General features: G+C 34.9%; 1 protein-coding gene across 1 annotated transcript; it reads right to left on the bottom strand.

The window, feature by feature from the left end:
- Positions 1 to 7,759: 7,759 nt before the first annotated feature.
- Positions 7,760 to 8,593, bottom strand: LOC114028458 (olfactory receptor 10AG1-like). The gene has a single exon (XM_027842693.1). The coding sequence runs from the start codon at positions 8,591 to 8,593 to the stop codon at positions 7,760 to 7,762; it is 834 nt and encodes a 277-aa protein (XP_027698494.1).
- Positions 8,594 to 22,070: the final 13,477 nt, after the last annotated feature.

Genomic DNA, 22,070 nt, shown 5'->3' with positions numbered 1-22,070 from the left:
ATTTTCCTAAGTATAAATGGTGAGTCTGGAAATCTAAAAATTGGCTCTTATGAGTCATTTCAGGAAGACTTTAGAATATTCCTGGTTAGAGGTATACTTGTTATGAGGACCTAACTCAATCAATCAGTCAACCCTTATTAAGTGCCTACTACATGTCAAGCATAGTGCTAAGTTTGTGGGTACACAAAGAGACAAAAATAATTCCTTCCTTCAAAGAACTTACAAATTATTGTTGTTTGTCATTCTTTGAAGAGGAGCAAAATGGCATCATGATGCCAGGACCAATGTGCAGTGTGTCTGGCTACGGCTGATCATACCAATAGAACTAAGACAGCTCTACCACAGGTCAGGCACAAATAGTCTGCATGACCATTTGGGAGGAAGATGTCTCAACATTTGACCATCGCATGTTGCTTTGGAGCTGGTGAAATTCTGTTTTGCTAATAGTGTAAATCTTTGCCAATAGAGCATCTTCTATGATGTGAGCATATTGTGCTATATGATTCCGTGACAATGTCTCTCATTTTTCACAATTCATACCAAACTCCTTCAGAAACCTTGAGAATGGTCTTGTATCACTCCTTCTGACCTCCATATGAGTTCCGACTTTGTGTGAATTCTCCCTAAAAAAGTTTTTAAGGTAAATGTACATTTGGCATGTAAAGAAAATGGTCAGCCCATAGGAATTGTGCTGTCTCTAATTAGGGTTTTTATGTTTGGCAGTTTAGTTTGAGAAAGAGCCTCAGTGTCTAGTACCTTATCTGCTTGGTGATCTTCTGAATTGTCTTAAAACAATTCAAATGGGGGCAGCTAGGTGGTGCAGAGGACAGAGCACTGGCCCTGAAGTTGGGAAGACCTAAATTCACATCTGACCTCAGACCAAACACTTGACACTTACTAGCTGTGTGACACTGGACATTGCCCAAAATATCAAACAAACAAAAAATTCAAATGGATACAGTTCAATTTTCTGGCATGGTTCTGGTAGACACTCTAGGTTTCACAGGCATACAACAATGAGGTCAGCACAATGGCTCCATAGACCTTCAGCTTGGTAACAGCCTAATAGTCCTTCTCTTCCACAGTTTCCTTCAGAGCCTCCCAAATGTCGAGTTAGCTCTGGCAATGTGTGTGTCAACCTCATCATCTGTGTGTACATCCCTGGAAGATATACTGCCAAAGTAAATTAATTTATCCACAGCATTCAAGATTCCTCCATTTGATATAACCAATAGTTCCACATATTGTGTAAAGCTGGCTGGTGGAGAATGTCTGCTTTCTTGGTAGCACAACATTATAACAAGCAGCAGAGAATTGATCCATATTTTGTTGCATCTCAGCCTCACAGGCTATATTTCACAATCATCTTTGAACAAAAAAGTAATGTACTAACTCTACTTCCACTTAATCTTGGCTTGTAGTCTTTTCAAGATAGATAATTTACCATCAGTGCGGTAGCTGACTTTGATGCCATTTTCATCCTCATTGAAGGCATCTGACAACATCATTGAAAACATAATGCTAAAAGTATGGGTACAAGTATGCAACCCTGCTTCACTCCATTGATGACTGTTAAAGTGCATAAGCAGTGTCCATTATATAGAACCTATGCAAGCATGTTGGCATAGAAGTAACATACAATAGTGATGCACTTCTCTGAGCAACTACATTTCTTTATGATCTTCTAGAGGCCTTCACAACTCACAACATCAATGGCCTAAGTTAGATTGAAAAATGTTGTATGCATACATCTCTTCTGCTTCTGACATTTCTCTTGGAGTTGTTGGGCAGCAAACAAAATGTAAAACATTCCTAAGCCTTTCTGAAGACACATTGGCATTTGGGGAGATGACCATCTTGCAGTTGATGGATCAATCAATTAAGGAGGACTTACCAGCAATGACTAAAAGAGAGGCACTTCCCCCCCCCCCCACTCATACACAATCGTTGTCATAGGAAATCCCATTTCCTTTTCCTTTATATAGAAGGACATTGGAGACATTTTGATCTCCTAGGAGGTAACCTCCTCTTGCCATATAACCCAGAAGATTTCTATAAGCTTTTGTAAGAGCAATGGAACCCCTGCTTTGTAGATTTCTACTGGAATGGAATCAGTCCTAGGCACTTTGCCACACTAGAGAAGCCTAATGACATTCAAAACCTATTCTGCAGTTGGAAATTCATCAAGAAAGGAATTGAGTTCAGCCTGAGGTATAGCTCATTAGCTTCAGTATTGATTGATGATGGCCTGTTGAGAACACTACAGTACTGTTCAGCCTATCTGTAAGGATCTTGGCCTTCTCAGTGACATGTGTGGCTTGATCAGAATTAAGTAGTTGAGGTGAATTGAAGGTTTTTGGCCCATAAATAGCCTTCAGGATATTTTAAACATACTTTGGATTCTTACTATCAGCATAAAACTGAATTTCATATGTCTTCTTACTGAGCCAAGAATCCTGCATCTCTTTAAACTTTGCTTACAATCCAATGAGAAAGATGATATACAAATATCTATATATCTATATATCTATAGATATAGATATAGATATAGATTATACATATAATATGTATATATATGTATGTATGCATGTGGACAAGTTATACACATTATAAATGGGTAATAATTAACAGAGAGAAGACACTAGAATTAAGAGAAGTTGGAGGAGCCTTCTTGTAGAAGGTGGCTTTAGTTGGTACTTAAAAGAAGTAAAGGAGGTAAGTAGTTGGAGCAGAAGAAGGAAAGAGTTTCAAGCACAAGAGACAGCCAAAAAAAATGCCTTTACCAAAGAGATGGAGTGTTTTGTTCATGAAAGAATCAGGAGGCCAGTGCTACTGTATCAAAGAATATATATTAGGAAGTAAAGCATAAAAAAGACTGGAAACACAGAAGGGTATTAGGTTATGAAGAACTTTGAAGCCAAACATCATTTTGTATTCATTCCTGGAGGCAATAGGAAACCCTTGGAGTTTATTGGGGTGGGGCAGAGTGAGACATGAATTGACCTCTGTTTTAGGAAAATCACTTTAGTGGTTGAATGGAGGATGAATTAGAATGGGGAGAGACTTGAGGCAGGCAGAGTAGTCTATTTCAATAATCCAGGTATGAGTTGAGGGTCTGCACTACAGTGTTGGCAGTGTCAGAATAAAGAAAAGGCATATATGAGAGATGCTGAAAAGAGAAAATCTACAGGCCTTGATAATGGATTAAATATGATGGGTGAGAGGTAGTGAAAATCCTAAGATGACTCAGGTTACAAGCCAGAGGGACTGGTAGGATGCTGTTGTCTTCTACAGTAATAGGAAAGGTAGAAGTGTGGGGGGTTAGGGGAAAGGATAATGAGTTCTATTTTGGACATGTGAGTTTAAGAAGTCTACTGGACATCCAATTAGAAATGTTTGAAAGGCTATTGCATTTGTGAGATTTGAGGTTAGCAGAGATATTGGGGCTGGTAGGTGAATTTGAGAATCATCAGCACAGAGATAGCAATTAAATACATTGCAGCTGATGAGATCACTGAGTGAAGTAGTAGGAGAAGAGAAGATGGACCAAAACAAAATACTGAGGGATAGCTATAGTTAGAGGACATGATCTGGAAAAGGATACAGCAAAAGATATAGAGAAAAAACAGTGAGATAGGTAGAGGAGAAGCAGGAGATAATGGTTTCCTGAAAATCTAGAAGGATGAGTATATCAAAGAAAAGAGAGTGATCAATTGCATCAAAGCCTGCAAAGATGTTAAAGAGAATGAGGTTTGAGAAAAGATCATTGAATTTGGCAACTAAGGGATCATTAGTAGCTTTGGAGAGCAGAGTTTTGGTCGGGTGTTGTGGTGGAGGGGGATTGAAATTAGCAATTGGGTGGTAGGGGGTGTGGAATGGAATTTAGATGACCAATAGGAGTTCAGAGTACATGGGATGTGAAGGTCATGACCAAGTATGAGAATGTTCATTACGAATGGAGGTCATCACTCTTTTACCATCAAAGTACAGGTACAGCAGGAGATGGGATTCCTGAAGTCAAAGGGAAGCTGTTCTTTGCACCAGAGATTCTCTGCATCTCATCTGGCAGTTTGGACTGGCAGCTAGAGATGGAAGTTGCTTGTGTTGGTGCCAAAGGGTGGAAGCGGTTGTTTTGAGGCAAATGGAAGATCCAGACTGACCCCTAGCAACCTTTCCTTAGGCAACACACTGTCACCAGCAAGAACTCAAAGGCACAAGGTACTTCATTTTCATTTCAATTCTAGCCATGAACCCTGGATTTTAGTTCACAAGCTTTTATATAATATCTCCATCTAGATGTCAATATAGGTATATTCATTTATTGATAGATCCATATTCTATCTATCTCTATCTCTATCTATCTACTTATCTATCTGTCTGGTCAACACTAGGCTTATACATACTGTTAGCATCAGAAGTTAGGAATCATATTAAATCCATGTTGTACCTAAAGTTTGAGGAAATAAGACTTGAAAGAGTCAGAAGATCTTCCTTCCTGCCACAGTCATGATGTAAAATCACGAAACAATTTTAATTATGCATTCACTATTGCATTTCTCTTTTTGTTTGAAAGATGGAGTGAGGGGTCCTAGGAGAAAAATCATTATTATTTTTTACATGACACCAAGTTTTGCTTTGTTTTGCTTTGTTCTTTTCATTTTAACATACGGTATCTTCAAGTATACAAACAACTTTATGGAACGCAGAGTAAAGTTTTATATGTATGTATATATATATATATATATGTGTGTGTGTGTGTATATATATATTTAAATTATGATAAAAACATCACTTTGCAAAAGATACATTTAATTACAATCCTTGAGCTGTATTAGGCAAGTCCTTTCTGTCAGTGGGGTCAAGAGTTCTTGTGCTTTCCAATTTGTGAGAGTGGTCTGAACATATCAGAAGAGTGAGTTTAATAAGTTCAAACTAGTTTGCCTCTGAAGGTGAAAGGTAAGAACATCACTGGGTTACTTCAAGGGGCTTATAAATCTGATCTAAAAATGTCATCTAATCATTTCTCAATATATCTATCATTTGGTAACACATTTTGTATATCTTCAAAAATCCATTGCTTTGTTAAATACAAGCTATATACACAAATTCTCTGTATTCTTCCTGTGATTTTCAATGTATCATCTAATTCTAGTTTCAAACAAAAAAAAGCGTTTGACTATCTAAATTTCTGTACACGTATTTCCTTCATTATTTATATCTTTTTCTAATCTGATAATGTTTTAAAAATATTTGAACACTACTGACTACTACTTTAAATGTACGCCCAATATTCTTGTACTTTATTTTGAAGGCTCATTTTTTTCTATTACTTCTTGGGATTTTATTTTCCTGATTTCAGAAAATATTACATACTGTCTCATTTTTTTGTCCTACTATTGTGTATTCTAATAATTCTCAAATTCTCTATCTTTTAACTGCTTTTCAGCTCACATTTTTGCATTTGAAATGACATTCAATATCTTATTTTTCCTGTATGTCTTAATTTTTAATATATCTTTATTTCTCACAAATCCAGTTGTTTCTTTTCCCCATTATAGTTTAAAAGGAGTTTATTACTTTCATACAATTTTGTACCTTTCATACAAAATATTTAATTCTTCCTTCCAGTATTTCATCCAAAGCTTCATTTACTTTTCTATTTCTTTCTTCTAGCATTCACATTTCATTTATAAAATCAGTTGATATTTTCTTAAAACCTTTGTTTCACTTGAAATTTTGAAATGAAATTTTAAATATAAATATAATTTTAATTATTATGATTTAAATTAAAATTTTCTTAAAATTTAAATTGCCTCAAAATGACACTTTATTAAAATGTATTTTTAATTTAAAATTTCTCAGCTAAAAATATTTTCCCTCTCACACTATCAACTCTCCTAACATTGAAAAAACAGATTTTTTTTAGAATTGCCATAGTTAATTGAAACAATTGCCTATATTGTTTTTTGTCTAAAAACTTTTGTCTCTGCACATTTTATCTATTACCTTTCCTGTTCCCTTTTAGTAAAAATTGATTACATTTTTCAAAAACATTGTTTTTTACAGTGTTGTTATATTTTAAGTTTTGTTTCAAAAATGATTTTTCTTGTGTCATTTGCTCTAGGAAATTTATTTGAACTTGAGGTCAACTTGTCTTGTCCTCTTAGGGGTTTAGTTAAGGTACTTTAATGTAACTTTCTTCTGTTTTTATTTTCTTTTGGGAATCAGTGAGATAAGTTCTAAGTCATGCAAGTTTTGTTTTTTTAGTAATTTTTTTAGTTAACTCATTTTTCAAGAATGTCTTCTATATTTTCACTTTTTATCGGGACCAAGCTCTGCACACTATTAGAAAGAATACCTTGTTTTTTGTTTTTGTTTTTTTGGTTTTTTTTTTTGTTTTTTTTTGTTTGTTTGTTTTGGTTTTTGTTTTTCTTATTTTATATTCTCTGGTCTCTAGTTTCTTCAAGAGTTTCAGGGGGTGGATTAAGCTTGGAATTTGCAAACTTTCAGCTTAGTGTAAGTCCTAAATGCTGTAATCTAAGAAATATTCTGCTAACTGTTCTTCTGCTCTGACATTTGCAAGCTTCTGACTGGTTTAGATCATATTGTACCAATAATATATTTATTAATACACACACACACACACACACACACACAGACACACAGAGCAATTTGACCAAAATCAATATAGAAAAGACACTTCTCCAAAACCTACTCTTTAGAAAAACAATATATTTTTCCTTCTTAGTATTTTAAATCATAAGTAAACAAACAGATGTGCAGTGGTTCATTTGAATAATATTAATTGACAAAATGATTCAATTTATCAGTGAATCTTGTGAGCACTGCAATGAAATGAGATAAGGTTCCTATTTCCCAAATCCAGCCATGTGTACCCCCCAATATAAAGACAACAATAAGAGTTATCACATTTATTAGTGAATAAGTATGTCTCTGATTTACAAAGAAGCTAGTACAATGCAAACTAATCACACATTCCATAGCTTAATTAACCACAGTCAACATTTCAGGTTGAAGAAAATTGATAATATTCTCATTTCAATCTAGAAACACTAAGAAAATGATGTAGATAGGACAGGAAGTTTTGTGACATACTTAAGGAAAATCTCTCAATAGCCTCAGCTTACAGTTGTAATCATTGTCCTTGAAGATATCATCATTGCCACTATATAAGTGCCTGTTATAGACACTGCATGACTTTCATCTGGATTGTTTAGGTAGTAGTGTCAGAGTGACCTCACACTTTTTTTTGGGAAGCATTCAGGATTAAGTGACTTGCCCAGAGTCAAACAGCTAATAAGTGTCTGAAGCTGCATTTGAACTTAAGACTCTGACTCCTAGGCTGGTGTTCAATCCAAAACATCAGTTAGCTTCCCTAATTTTACACTTTTGGTGGAAAGGTAGACCCTTATTAATAATGTGTGAAAACAACAACCACAATGACATTAAAAATAAGTTAGTTCTTTCATTACACACAAAAATGTGATATCATGGAGAGACTGAGAAAAGGAATGCCAAATGATTTAATATAACAAGGAGAAAATGTTAATAGTTTGAAAGACATACAGAAGAAAAAAAGGAAGAAAAACTTGGGAAATGGCTCAGGAGACAATAATATGCAAGTTAAATTATTTTACTCTTTACCTATACATTTAGAAAATAGTTTTCTCATTGCCTCAATGAAGTCCTTGTTCCTCAGACTATATATCATAGGGTTAACCATTGGGGTCACGATGGCCTAGAATAGAGAGAAGATATTATCTGTTGTGCCTGAGTAACTGGACTTGGGTTGCAGATATGCAATGAGAGCAGAGCCATAGAATAAGCATACGACAATAAGATGAGATGAGCAAGTAGAGAAGGCTTTGGATCTGCCAGTGGTTGATGGGAGCTTCAAAATAGTGCTGAGGATTCTGATATAAGACAAGAGTATCAATAGAAAGGGAATCAAACCGAACAGGAAACAATCAATATAAATAAAGAATTCATCCCCAGAGGGGTCTGCACATGCCAACTTCATTAGTGGGGGCATGTCACAGAAAACATGATTGAGTTTGTTAGAACCACAGAAGGGTACAGAGAAAACCTGGTAGGTCTGCCCTATTAAGACAGGAATTCCAATGACCCAGGAGCCAATCACCATCTGGACACACATCTTGTGGTTCATGATTAGAGGATAGGAGAGTGGCTTACAGATTGCCACATAACGATCATAGGCCATCACTGCCAGGAGGAAGCCCTCTGTGGCTTCCAGAATAAGGAAGAAACACAGTTGTACCACACATGACAGTAAAGAAATATTTCTTTTCTGTCTCCAAAGATTCATAAGCATTCTGGGGAGGGTGACTGATGTGTAACAAATTTCCACAAAGGAGAAGTTTCCAAGGAAGTAATACATGGGTATTTGGAGAGCAGGTTCCACATTGGTGATCACAATGATGAGACCATTCCCTAATAGGATACTTACATAAATGACTAAAAAAATAACAAAAAGAAGCCCTTGAAAGTTGGGAAGTTCAGAAAATCCTAAGAGAATAAATTCTTCCATGAGAGTCAGATTCTTCTCTGCCATTTTTTCTGTATATTCTACCTTTTAAATTAGTTATTGCTAATAAGAAAGTTGTTTGTTTCTCACTAGGACATGGTTTCTGAAAAGACAAGTGGACAGGTTAGATTAGATAATGACTAAGATAACTTTAAGATTGTTAATTTTTTTAAATATCCTGTTTGGACTTTTTATGTTATGAAATCATAAATATATATTACATGCTTGGTTGTACTTTTTGTCCTGTATTTGAAATAATATGTTATTTTTTCAGAGTCCTGGTTTTCAGTACTTGTGATCTATGATACATATTTAAAGATGTTTAATATGCTGAACATGTTATATTCAATGTTAAATATCCATTCTAAATCCTTTTTTCATATTTTGAGTTATGAGATCATTTCTAGCTCTAAATACTCTGACTCTATCATTGTAGTCATTATTATTGAGGAAATACAAAACCAGCCCCACCTTGAAAAATTTATTTTTCTTGTTCTACTCTCAATAAGGAACCTAAGAAGTTAGAGTTGATGTAGAAAACATAATGTATTGATACTACAAAAATGTTTTTGATGTGAAATATTTTAGAAGGTAAACATAAACATCAAAGAATGACATAGTTTTCTACTCAATTCATTCTATTCTTTGTTCATTTGTATATTCATATCTGCTTAGGCAGATACTTTTGGTTCTGATCTGATAATGTGTGCCCAGTGGAAATAAAATTCCTGCAGAGTAAAATTCTTTGTGGCAGGTCTTGCATTTTAGGTAAACTGGGGAAATGTGTGTCTCTCAATGTCTAGGTCTTTTGAGTCATTGGAAGACAGCATACATGGAAAAGCCGAGGTAACCACCAACTCATGGTAGCATTGGAATGTGATAAAGAGTGTGTTTAGATCCTAAGATCAGATAAAGGACATCCTATGAAAATGACTATGGGTTTACAGATGAAGTTTATACCAGATATGTCTGTGGTATAAAACACAATAGTCATTAATAAAGTAGTAAGAGGAATTGTTACACAACACAGAACATCAGCTCTGTTGGTTCCATGTGTCAGGGAGTCACCTAACATCACCCCAAATCATAGGGAACAACCAAGGAAAATGATGTTTCAATGATCTCTCTGCCCTAGTATCACCCCTGGCAAGTTGACAGTTTTTAAAAATAAAATGCAAGTGGGACAAGGAAAGTCTTATTTGTAAAATCCTTGCTAAAAAGAAATATTTAACAAAATTGATTATTTTTTTTCCTATGGACAGCATACATTTGGGTTGTAGGGAGCTCCTCACTTGGTGTATAGATATAGATGGTTAGTCATCTCATAGGAGAAATGTGTTGGTCAACACATTTAATATCTAAAGGGAAATATGGGACTAAGCAGGTCATTTACCTGGATTTCCCCAGTCATGAAAAGACCTTTAGAACTACTTGCTTCACATTAAAAATAACATCATTCTTTTAAGTCTAAGCAAAGAATGAATAGCCAAAATAAATCTCCTCCTTTATATCTCATACTCATTGTGAATACCTTGTTTAATCAATTCTAACTCAATATATCTGTATAGCAATAAGGATAATGAGAGAATAGTCCCCTATGGGGGGGGGGAAGAAGGGGAGGGAAGTAGAAAGTGAGAGACAGAGACAGAGAGACAGAGACAGAGAGACTGAGACAGAGAGACAGTGACAGAGAAAGACAGAAAGAGACAGAGATAAAGAGAAAGACAGAGTGACAAGAGACAGGGAGAGACAGAGACAGAGAGACAAACAGAGACAGAGGCAGAGAAAGAGACAGAGACAGAAAGAGAAAAAGACAGAGAGAGAGAGACAAAAAGAGACAGACAGAGAAAGAGAGAGCTTTTTTCTTTTCCAAATGCTTTCCTGTCCATGGTTTTGTTTCATCTAATAGTGCTGCGCAATTGCATAACACAAGTGCTTGCACATCGTAAACTTTTTTCTGGAACACGAGATTGCTATTAGAATTTCATGTGAATGTTTCCTTTGTCCTTACTGAATCTTGGTCTCTGAGTAAGATCTTTGAATTTTCTGGTGTCAGAGAGCTTAGAAATCAACTAATCACAATAAGCTCTAGTCAAAAGGGAGAGATATTAAAGTTACAAATATAGACTACAGCTTACTTACCTTTTCTTGTTGGGATAAAATCATATTCATATGGTTTCCTTCATTATATAACAAAATGTTGTGAACATATAGCTGCTATTTATGTAGTGCTTTATGATTTTTAGAAAACATCCCTTATCACATAACTCTCCTGATTTTACAGAGGAAATAATTGAAACTCAAGCAATACAAGTGATTTGTTCAAGGTCAAATGACTAATAAGTTTCTAATTTCCAATGAACATAGTTCTCTCTTCACATTCAGTTCCCACTATTTTATACGGCCACTCTTTAAGTATTAATAATTTTTAGAAACATTGCCAAGTCACAAAAAACAAACTCCCATTTAAAAAGATAATTGAGTTGAATGGAGCAAAGGCTCTTAAATAGACAGGATTCTTGCCCTACTCTACTCTCTGGAGACAATTTTTCTTCCTGACCATGTTTTCTTTTTTAATGAGGAACCAGATCTTATGGATGTAAGTCCATTGCTCTAAGCATTAAATAATAATAATAAAAAAAAAAACTATGGAAAAAAAGGAAAGAGCCCTGGGATTAGTGTCAGGGAAGCATTGCAGTGGTTTAGCCTCTGCTGTTTTCAAAGTATGTGACAATAAAAAGTTTGTCCACAAGTAGCATGATCTCAGTCTCACTTACATCATCTGTAATTCAGGATTTGATGAAACTAGCTCTCCTTACCTCACAGGGTTGTTGTATAAGCAAGCACTAAAGAAAGGATAAAGTACTCTCTTTTTAATATTTTAACATTTTTATTTAAAATTTTGAGTTCTAAATTCTACCCCTTCCTGCTTCATTACCCCTCACTCCCTGAGGTGATAAGCAGTCAGATACATGTGTAATTCTGTAAAACATGTCCATGTTAGTCATTTTGTACATGAATACCTAATAAAAGAAAAAAATCTGAAAGTGAAAAATAGAATGCTTCAGTCTCTATTCAAACAATATCAATTTCTCTGTAAACAGATAGTATACTTCATCATTAGTCCTTTGGGATTGTCTTGGATCATTGTATTACTGAGAAGAGCTAAGTCACTCACATTTCTTTATTGAACAATATTGTTGTTACTCTGTACAGCATTCTTCTGGTTCTGTTCTCTTCACTATGCATCAGGTCATGTAAGTCATTATAGGTTTTTTTTTTTTCTGAAATCCACCTGCTTATCATTTGCTGTTGCATAATATTATCCTATCACAGTCATGCAGCATAGCTCATTCAGCCATTCCCAAATTGACAGGCATCCCCTCAATTTCCACTTCTTTGCCACTACAAAAGAGCTGCTATAAATATTTTTAAACATATGAGTCCTTTTCCCTTTTTTATAAGAAAGAAATTTATGAGAAATGAAATGGAAAATTTGATCACATGAAATCAAATAAACTTTGCACAAAGTCAATGCTGCCATAAGTACAAGGAAAGCAGGACACTAAGCAAAAATCATAGCAACGTTCTCTGATGATAAAGGCCTAATTTCACAAAAACATAAGTAATATTTGATTTCTTGAAGAAGCCAACTGATTCTTCAACTGATAAATGGTCAAAGAATATGAACAGGCAGTTTTCAGAAGACCAAAACAAAGCCATCAATAGCAATACAAAATGCTTTAAAATCACAATTGATTGTGAAATAAAAATTAAACAATTCTAACATACCATCTCATTTCTATCAGATTTACTAATATGAAAATGATAAATGGTGGAGAGGTCCAAAAATTGCTACAATAATGAACTATTGGCTGGGTTATGTACTGGTCTAACCATACAGAAGAACAACTTTGAACTTTTCCCAAAGATTATAAAACTATTCATACCTTTTGACCCAGAAGCTATTACATCTGTAGCAAAAAGGATCACCTTACAAAAATGCCTTCCTAAACTTACTTTTCCCAAGGAAGGAAAGGAAAAAAAAAAAACACTTAACCTGGATGCAAAATTTCTAAGTATTTCCCAACACATCTATTGGGTGATGGTGCTGGAAGGGATTTTAAATAACCAAGCTTTTTAATTGGCTTTAAAATCCTCACACTCTGAAAGACTACAACCATCAACTACTTACAATACATTGGTGGACCACTAAGAAAGCATGAGTCACAAAAGTATTTTTTTAAAAATTGGTTTTCAATTATTTTAGGCCATTTGTCGAAAAATAAATATTCCAAGGACTAAGCTATTACATTTAAAGCATTTCTGATTTTAGATAATACTGCAGGTTAGTCAAATACACACAGTTCTTTGTGTGGGAATGTGAGCATGCAAAATTACTGATATATGTACAAAGCTGTTTGCCCCTACCAGTATATACTCAAGTTTTAAAGGAAAAAAAAACATATTGGGACATGCTGCTAAAACATTTGAAATAATAACATTTTAGTAATTTTATCAGTGAATGTATATCTTTTGGTATGATATTTAGTAATTTTATTTTAATTTCAATATTTTGCTTCCTATAACTTCATTATTTTGTAATTAACCTGAATCAGTAATATATTTTCTTATGCTTTGCTATAGATTTAGAGCAACAAATAAATAAAATAACTTTTTTAAACTCAATTTTCATTGCAAATATCCATTGGGCTATAGGCAGTTTATATATCTATGGGGCTGCATACACATATGAAAATCTAGATATGTGTATTTACAGACATACATATTGTATAACTATTTATTATCTATCTATTTATCTATCTATCTATCTATCTATCTATCTATACTCTGAATTCAAATTGTCCAAGAACTTCATGGAATTCATTGATGATACTGATTGTAACTTAGATTACAAAGAGCAAAACATGTGTTGTAGAACCTTGTGGTTCTACTAGGAGTAGGCAAGGCTTAAGCTGCATCTCTAATAGTTCTGGTATAGGGAAGGAATGGGTTCTCAACTCTTCAGTCTGATGTTCTCAATGCATTAATCAGGGCAGAAATTCTAGAACAAAGGAGAATCAGCAGTTCTTTGAATTTGCAGAGCTTCCCAGTGGGCTCATCTGAGCCCAGCAGCTGAATACCTGTCCAATAAGGGCAAGCTTACAAGAACATTGCTTAGACTTAAAAGTAGGTCAAGCTCTTGCTGAGTTCTTATCAGGAAAGAAGTGAATGGTATTTACCCTAGTTCACACTACTTTGGGAGCACAGCAAACCTGCAGATTTCCCAGTCAAAAGTCTCAGAATAACAGCCTTAATACAAGAAGAAAGCAGCAGAAGCAACAAAGAAGACAAAAGCTAAGTCTGGACCTTTCCACAGGATGTGAATAGATAACAATCTGAATGTAAAATCATAAGTCAAGAAGAAGACTATAAAAATGAGCAAAAAACATATCCTATCATAAGGTGGCAAAATTGCCCTAAATTTAAACTCATACAAAGAGAATGACCCAGAAAGCTCTATATAACATCCTTCAACAAATATATAATTTAGAGATTCCACTTCCAGGAGCCAAGATGGTGGAGTAAGAAATAAGTCGCTCTCACCCTCACTTACTAAATTATGAAAATCCAGAATATATCATCCCAGGAACATCTCTGGAACAGCTGGACCAGCAGAAAGATGGGGTGCAGCAATGTAGCAACCCAGAAGCTTGGGGGATTAACCTAAAAGGCCCGTCTCACTCTGGGGTAGGGGAGGCATTACAGAACAGGAGACATCCCAACAATCTAGCAGAAAGCCCCACCTTAGCACACCTAGGGGAGATCCTGAACCCCTAGTGGTGGAACAGGCAAGTACCAACAACAGAACCCCCAAGTATCTCAGTAGGGGCAGGTGAACCAGTGTAAACTGGCTCAGAAAACCACTGTGCCACAGCATTCTCTGACAGCCAAGTCTCCCTGTGTCTCAGCAAAACTATGGGGAGCACAACTCCAAGGGGGAAAGTCCCAGGCAGAGAGACATCCTAGAGTAGTGAAGTATACAACTGCAAAGAGCCAAAGAAAGGAGCAAAAGGTCTGGGTGAGTAGGCAACCACCAGGGGCCACACTAGCCAATCCTACCCCTAGAGTTCCAGTATTGCTGATTCCAGCCCAACACCAGGTAAGCTGCCAGAACCCTACAGCCTCCAGCTGACAGCATCTGAGGACCCAGCACATAAAGCCAGTGACCAGGCCCCGAGCACCCAACACAAGAAGTTTGGGTCAGTGTCTCATGCTTCCCAGCAGGAGAGCTCAATTTTTTTAAAGGCCAGGGAGTAAGCAAACACCATGAGCAAAAACAAATTTACCATAGATTATTATTATGGGGATAGTTAAGATCAAAGCAGAAATGTTGGAGAGGACAACATTGTCAAGAAACCCACAACTGAAACCTCAAAAGGGAATATGATCTGGTCTGATGCCCAAAAGGTCTTTTTGGAAGAGCTCAAGAAGGATGTTAAAAGTCAAATAAGAGAGGTAGAAGAAATATTGGAAAAGAAATGAGAGGTATACAAGAGAAAGTCAATAGCTTGGAAAGGGAAGGACAAAAACTAACTACAGAAAAAAAAATACACAATTTAGCTCAAGGTTCAACAAGAATTCTTGAAAAAAGTGAAGCAAGAGTTTAACAAATCTAAAATTATTTGAAAAAGAACAAAGCAAATGAGACCATTAGATAAAAAATAGGAAAATAAACAAGAAAGATTTGAAAAAAGATAATTAATATGTTCGAATAAGATACAAAATCTTTTCCAAGAAAATAACTCCCCAAAAATGAGAATTGACAAAATAGGAGCTAATGATACCATGAGGCAACAAGAGGCATTGTAAACAATTAAGACTTCTGTTTCTGGGAGCCAAGATGGTGAAGTAAAAAGGTAGTCACTCTCAACTTCCCCTATCAAACTCAATGGATGGAGAAAAAGACATAGATAATAATCAGAACTGTAAATGTGAATAGGATGGACTGTCCCATAAAACAGAAGCATATAGCAGATTTGGTTAAATACCATAATCCTACAATATATTGTTTACAGGAAACACATTTGAAAAAGAGTGACACACACAGGGGAAAGGAAAAAGGCTGGAGCAAAATATATTATGCTTCAGCTGAAGTAAAAAAAATGCAGGGGTAAGCAATCCTGATCTCAGACAAAGCAAAAACAAAAATAGATTTTATCAAAAGAGATAAGGAAAGAAACTACATCCTGCTAAAAGGCACCATAGACAATGAAGTAATATCATTACTAAACATATATGCACCAAATGGTATAGCATCCAGAATCTTAGAGGAGAAGTTCAGGGAGTCAAAGGAAGAAATAGACAGCAAAACTATACTAATGTGGGACCTCAACCTTCCCCTCTCTGAACTAGATAAATCTAATCACAAAATAAGCAAGAAAGAAGTTAAGGAGGTGAACAGAACATTGGAAAAGTTAGGTATGATAGACCTGTGGAGAAAACTGAATGGGGATACAAAAGAATATACATTTTTTCTCAGTGGTACATGGCACATACACAAAAATTGACCATGTACTACAGCATAAAAACTTCACAATCCAATGCAGAAAGGCAGAAATAGTAAATGCATCCTTTTAAGATCATGATGCAATAAAAATTATCTATAATAAAGGGCCATGGAAAGGTAGACTAAAAAATAATTGGAAACTAAATAATCTAATCCTAAAAAGTGATTGGGTCAAACAACAAATCATAGAAACAATCAATAATTTCATTCAAGAGAATGACAATAATGAGACAACATACAAAACTTATGGGATGCAGAAAAAGCAGTTCTTAGGGGAAGTTTTATACCTCTAAATACTTACATAAATAAAAGAGAAAGAGAGGAGATCAATTAATTGGGCACACAAATAAAAAAACTAAAAAAGAACAAATTAAAAACAATTTAAAAATTTGGAAAATAGGGGAAAAAAACAATAAAAAGCCAGACCAAAAACATTTTTCAATCAGATTAAGTAAAGATATTTTAGGAATAATTAGGCTACCTGAAAGTCATGTCAAAAATTCTGATCCTAAGTATAGTATTTCAAGAAATCATAACAGAAATCTGCCAAGATTTTAGAACCAGAGAACAAATTGCATTATTACTCAAATAGCTTCTGTTTATATATCCAAAGTTTTATTAAAAAGGTTATAATTTTCTTTTTCTAGACTTTTTTTTTTGTATTAGTGCAAAGCCTAATTTGTGGCTGAGTCCAAAATCCTCTGGGAAGCCATCCCTATGGTTCCTTATATTCCTTTAAATTTGGAACCTGATTGGTTAGCCTTTTCCAGACTGAGATGTTTACTCTAGAGTCAGTAGCCTCAGATATGTATTTGCCATTGTTTTGACATTGACTCAGTGAGAGAAGTCATGAATCTCAGTCACTAGACCTCCCTACCATTCTAACAAGTTAGAGTTACCATTCAAATGATGGCCTTCCTGTAATGGAGGAAAGAGCCATTGTGTTACAGTAGACAGTGTTTGGGACACCACATGAAACCATATTTGCTAGGACTGTCTTCCCAGGCAGCAGTCCAGATTTTCAGGCTTCTGATTTTTTTTCCCTTAATGAGAGAATAACATGCAAGGATCAAGTGGATGTTTTATATAGAGAAAATGTAAGTATTGTTACCCCCTTCTTTGTAATTCTATTATTGAGTTCAACCCTCTACTGCCCCACTACAACACCTGATATGAATATCAGATTATCTTCCAAAACACCCACTTCCTGTGTTGGCTAACAATTTTTTATGCTGTTATCCTCTTCCCAACCTGTCCCTTCTCGTAGAGGATAGGTTGATAAAGAAGTTGTTCTGAGAGGTGAGTTGATTTTCACTGTTTTCTTACTGTAGGTGATAGAAGGAATATGTCTGTAAATATTTCAGCATCACAGAAATGAGATTTATTACCATTTTTATTGTACTAGATTATTTATTGAAAAACATAGTTTTGCTGGGGTATGATGGAAAGGAGACTTTTTCAAGTGTTATCATAAATCCTCATTGTGTTGCATTAATCATTCCTTTCCCTATATATTATCATTCCTGACTATCAAAGAGGACTTTTAATTCATTTTAATTATCATTTTATGGAAGAAAATTTGATTCACAGAGATTGAATAATAATGTTCAAATCACATTGGAGCTTCTATTACAATCAATATTAGATTCCTAGTCTCTAGAATCAACACTTCTTTTTTTATCTATCCCATCATCTAATTTGTCTCATTTACAACAATATCACTAGCAATGGACAGAATAATCAAGGTAATCAATATACTTTTAAGAAATGCCTTAATGGAATATATGTGTTGTTGTGTTCATTTTATTTTGCCCTCCAAAAACAGATTTAACTCAATCTAAGAAATATTGACTGTGTCTTTTTTATATAGAAAACATAAAAGTGGAAAGCTCTAAACCTTTTCCTTGCTCCTCAAACTCACTTGAAAGTACTGCCATATTCTCTCTTCTTTGTTATTTCTCTATTGAGACCTAGTGAGTCTTTAATATCTGGTTTTACAACTTTTAAGGAGATAGGAGAGGAAGGCCATAGAAAGAGTCCTGGGTCTGAATCCAGAATACCTGGTCTTGAATCCTAGCTTGAACTACTTGATTAGTTCTGTGTCCATCATTTGACACCTCTGAAAACCCCAAATTCATTATCTATAATATTAATTGATTGGATTCCAACATCTCTGACTACCTTTTCAATTCAAAAATTCCATCATTCTGTGACTTAAGCACATTTAATAGGCTGTAGAATAAAATAAAAGTAGGTTTTTAAACAAAGGTACATGATCATTCCCCTCCAAGAACTTCATGTACTTCCATTACACTTAGGTGGGAGCAGAGAAAATGTTATAAATGAGATTAAAGTCCTAGATTAACAGCTTTTGAAAATTTAATAATGTATTAGTTCTTTTTCTTTATATTTTTAATATAATAACCCCCTTTTGGAGTCTGATACAGCCTGGGGACCCTTTCTAAGATAATACATAAATAAATATAATAGTTTTAAAAGATGTACAATTTCATTTAGAAATCAGTGTAAATGAAGAAATATATATTTTCCATCCACATTTGCAGATGCTTTAAATCTGTGTAGATAACATTTGTGGTACACAGATTCCAATTTCATAATCCTTCTATCAAAAGGAAGATTGGCTTTCTTCTAAGTCCATTTCTATTGAGATCTCTTACAAGGGTTGACATTGATTTGATGCTCTGGAGAGAATTTACAGCAGCTATGAGACCCGTTTATTCTAAGGGGCAGTAGATATAGATGGATAGGTAGATAGATAGATCAATAGATAGATAGATAGACAGACATATAGATAGATGTAAGAAATATAGATAGATTTGTGAGTGTGTATGTATTTATCTCTATCTAGTGACTATGGGCCACTTCCACAAATGTGATGGTAATGTGGAAGGAATTCTATTCTAACCATGCCTAAAGCCCTGAATAGGATGATGAGTCTTTTCTCTAGGCTCCATTAGGGTAGGAATAATTTGTTTCCAAAGGGTACAACCTCTCTGACTTATCCAGTGCCAACATAGGTATCTCCTTGTCTAAATGAGCTTAATTTGACAAATATTTCTTAATCACCTAGATCCTCTTCAAGACTTCTTACAAGACATTGAATATAAAATGATTTAAAAAATAATCTCTGGCTTTAAAGTTGGATTTCACAAGTACAAGTTGAGAGAGCCAGGGCTAAAAACAATTTCACCTGAAAAACATTGGGCACATAGGGTAGCAGACAGAAAGTTCCACAAAAATCAGTACTGGTATATGCCAATCAAAAATACCCATGATATTATATTTTCCAATCTTCTCTTTCATGAAACTAAAGAATTCTAGACCAGGACACTCCATCTACCAATGCCAGATAGGCAAATAATGGTCTGCTTATAATCTTGGAGAATGTAGGAGGTTAAAAACAGTGACATTTATTGTAATTGAGTGGGTTTAGGGTCAGATGATTTGGTTTCAAATATCAGCCCCTCCACTTACTACTTTTGTGATTTTGGAGAAGAAATTAATTTTTTGTGCCTCAATTTCCTAAAATATAAAATTGTTTATTTTACTATATAGAATATAAACTGTCCCTCATCATTCATTGTATCATCTTTGATTCTAGATTATTCCCCCTTGATTACACAGACAGTATGTGTTGGGGACTGATGAACTTAGTCCCTCCTGTCTCTTAGGCCTTCTGTCTATCTGCTATGCAGTACCACCTCTCAGTACTGAATTAGGCTATCTTATTGTATCATAGCAAGAGCTATGAATGTGACAGTACTGAGATACTCTCCTGGTCAGACAGCTGGAGTAGTGTGTCCCAAACTGTTGACCAAATTTTGGAGTAGGTACAGATAACCTGGAGGGCATCCAGAGAAGGCCAGTGAAAAGGATTCAAGGTCTCAGTAATACACCATCAAAGGAAAGGTTAAATGAAGCAAGAATATTTATCCAAGAGATCAGACTTGAGGGGGGAAATAATAATTGTCTTTTGATTTCTTTTTTTTTTCCACTTGACCCAAAGACAAAGCAAGGAGGAATTGAAAGTTATAGAGATCCAGATTTAAGGCCATTTTAAAATCTTCATAATAATTAGTAACCTGTCCATGAACACACTTGAAAATGGATTGCCTCAGAAAATGATGTGTTCCCTCTCATTTGAGAATATTTAAAAAGTCTAGTTAACCCCAATCTCCTATAGAATATATTAGAGGGCAACTCTTTCCAGTTACAAATTAACATAAATGGTTTCTGAGGAGTTTTCTAGTTATGTGCTTCTGATTCTGTGACCCATAAAGAATAGGATTCCTTCTCAGGATATTGATGTTGGTAACATATAGAATTTGAACTGATAAGTATAATACAAAGTAGGGTGGAAGAGTTTCATGATGCAGGAGCTAAACATTGAGCTCAACTGAGCTGAGTTTTGAAGGAACAGTATGAGCTGACTTTTATGTAAACCCCATAAGGCTTGAAATATTGTCCTCCAAAAAATATCTTATTTTATGTACTCAACTGCCCTCTGAGGTAGAAACTTAAGATATGTTTATTTTAGAGGTGAACAAATGAATGTGGAGAAAGGATAAATGTATAGTTCATGTTTCATCAGCTAGTGAGTTCTAGAAAGAGGATCCCATGCTAGGTGTCTCCTCATAAATACATTTTCTTCTAGTCCATGAAACATTTTGAAAAGAAGGAAAAATTTTGTTGGAATGCCTTGAGTTAAATTATTTCTATATGGATTTTGCCTGTATAAAATTAGATTATTGTAGTAATATTTTCCTATCCCTCTTCCTTTCTCTACTTTTTTCTCTTTTTGTCTATTTTTTCCATTAACTAGTCATACATCACTTATAATCTGCCTTTGAACATTTATTTCATTGGAGTCTTTCCTGGAATTATTAGTATAACAAACTTCTGGATAAAATGTGACAAACTCAATATGTTGATGCTGAGTGAAGTGAGTAGAACCAAGAGAACGTTTTACACAATAACAGCTATTGTGTGATGACTAATATTGATAAACTTAACCCCTCCCAGCAATACAAGGATCAAAGACATCTCCTGTGGCCTTGTGATGGAAAATACTATTCACATCCAAAGAAAGAACTATGGAGGTTGAATTGCTATGTTTTTTCTCTCCTGTTGAGTTTTGTTTCCTCTTTCTGATGGTTCCTCCTATTGGTTTTAATTTTTACTTACAACATAATGTGAAAATATGTTTAATACGAATATAAAAGTATAGCCTATATCAGATTGTGGGCTGTCTTGGGGAGGGTGGTGGGGGGAATGGGGAGAAAAATGTTAAACTCAAAAGCATATGGAAGTGATTATTGATAAATCAAAATAAATTAATAAAAAATAAAAAATAAATGAATTTTCTCCCTCTCTGTCCACTCCCTCCTCCACAATATGACATACAATCTGATATAGATTTTACTTCCACATTAATATTAAGCATACTTCCCATTAGTTATGATGTAAAGAAGAGTTAGAATTAATGAGAGGAACCATGAGAATGAAGCAAGAAAACAAATCTACAAAAGAAAAGGAGAGCAAATAGTGTGTTTCCATCTTAATTCAGACTCCATTGTTGTATCTCTGGATCTGGATATCATTTTCCATCCTGAGTCTTTTGGAGTTGTCTTAGATCCTTGCAGTGCTGGGAAGAACCAAGTTTATCAAAGTCAGTCATGGCACAATGTGGCTGTTACTGTGTACCATGTTCTCCTGGTTCTGCTCATTTTACTCAGTGTCAATTCATATAAGTTTTTCTAAGTTTTTCTGAAGTCTACCTGCTCATCATTTCTTTTTTAAAATATATTTTAACTTATCAACAATCACTTCCATAAGCTTTTGAATGTTAAATTCTTCTCCTTCTCTGTCCCCACTTCCTTCCCCAAGAGGATGAGCAATCTGATATAGGCTATA

This window comes from Vombatus ursinus, unplaced genomic scaffold (genome assembly GCF_900497805.2).
Source record: "Vombatus ursinus unplaced genomic scaffold, bare-nosed wombat genome assembly UNPS02014883.1, whole genome shotgun sequence".
NCBI lineage: Eukaryota > Metazoa > Chordata > Mammalia > Diprotodontia > Vombatidae > Vombatus > Vombatus ursinus.
Note: the sequence above shows the minus strand (reverse complement) of the source record. Positions and strands in the feature narration are given on the sequence as shown.

Coding starts and splice junctions, on each gene's coding strand:
- LOC114028458 (XM_027842693.1), bottom strand. CDS start 8,593: ATGGCAGAGAAGAATCTGACTCTCATGGAAGAATTTATTCTCTTAGGA.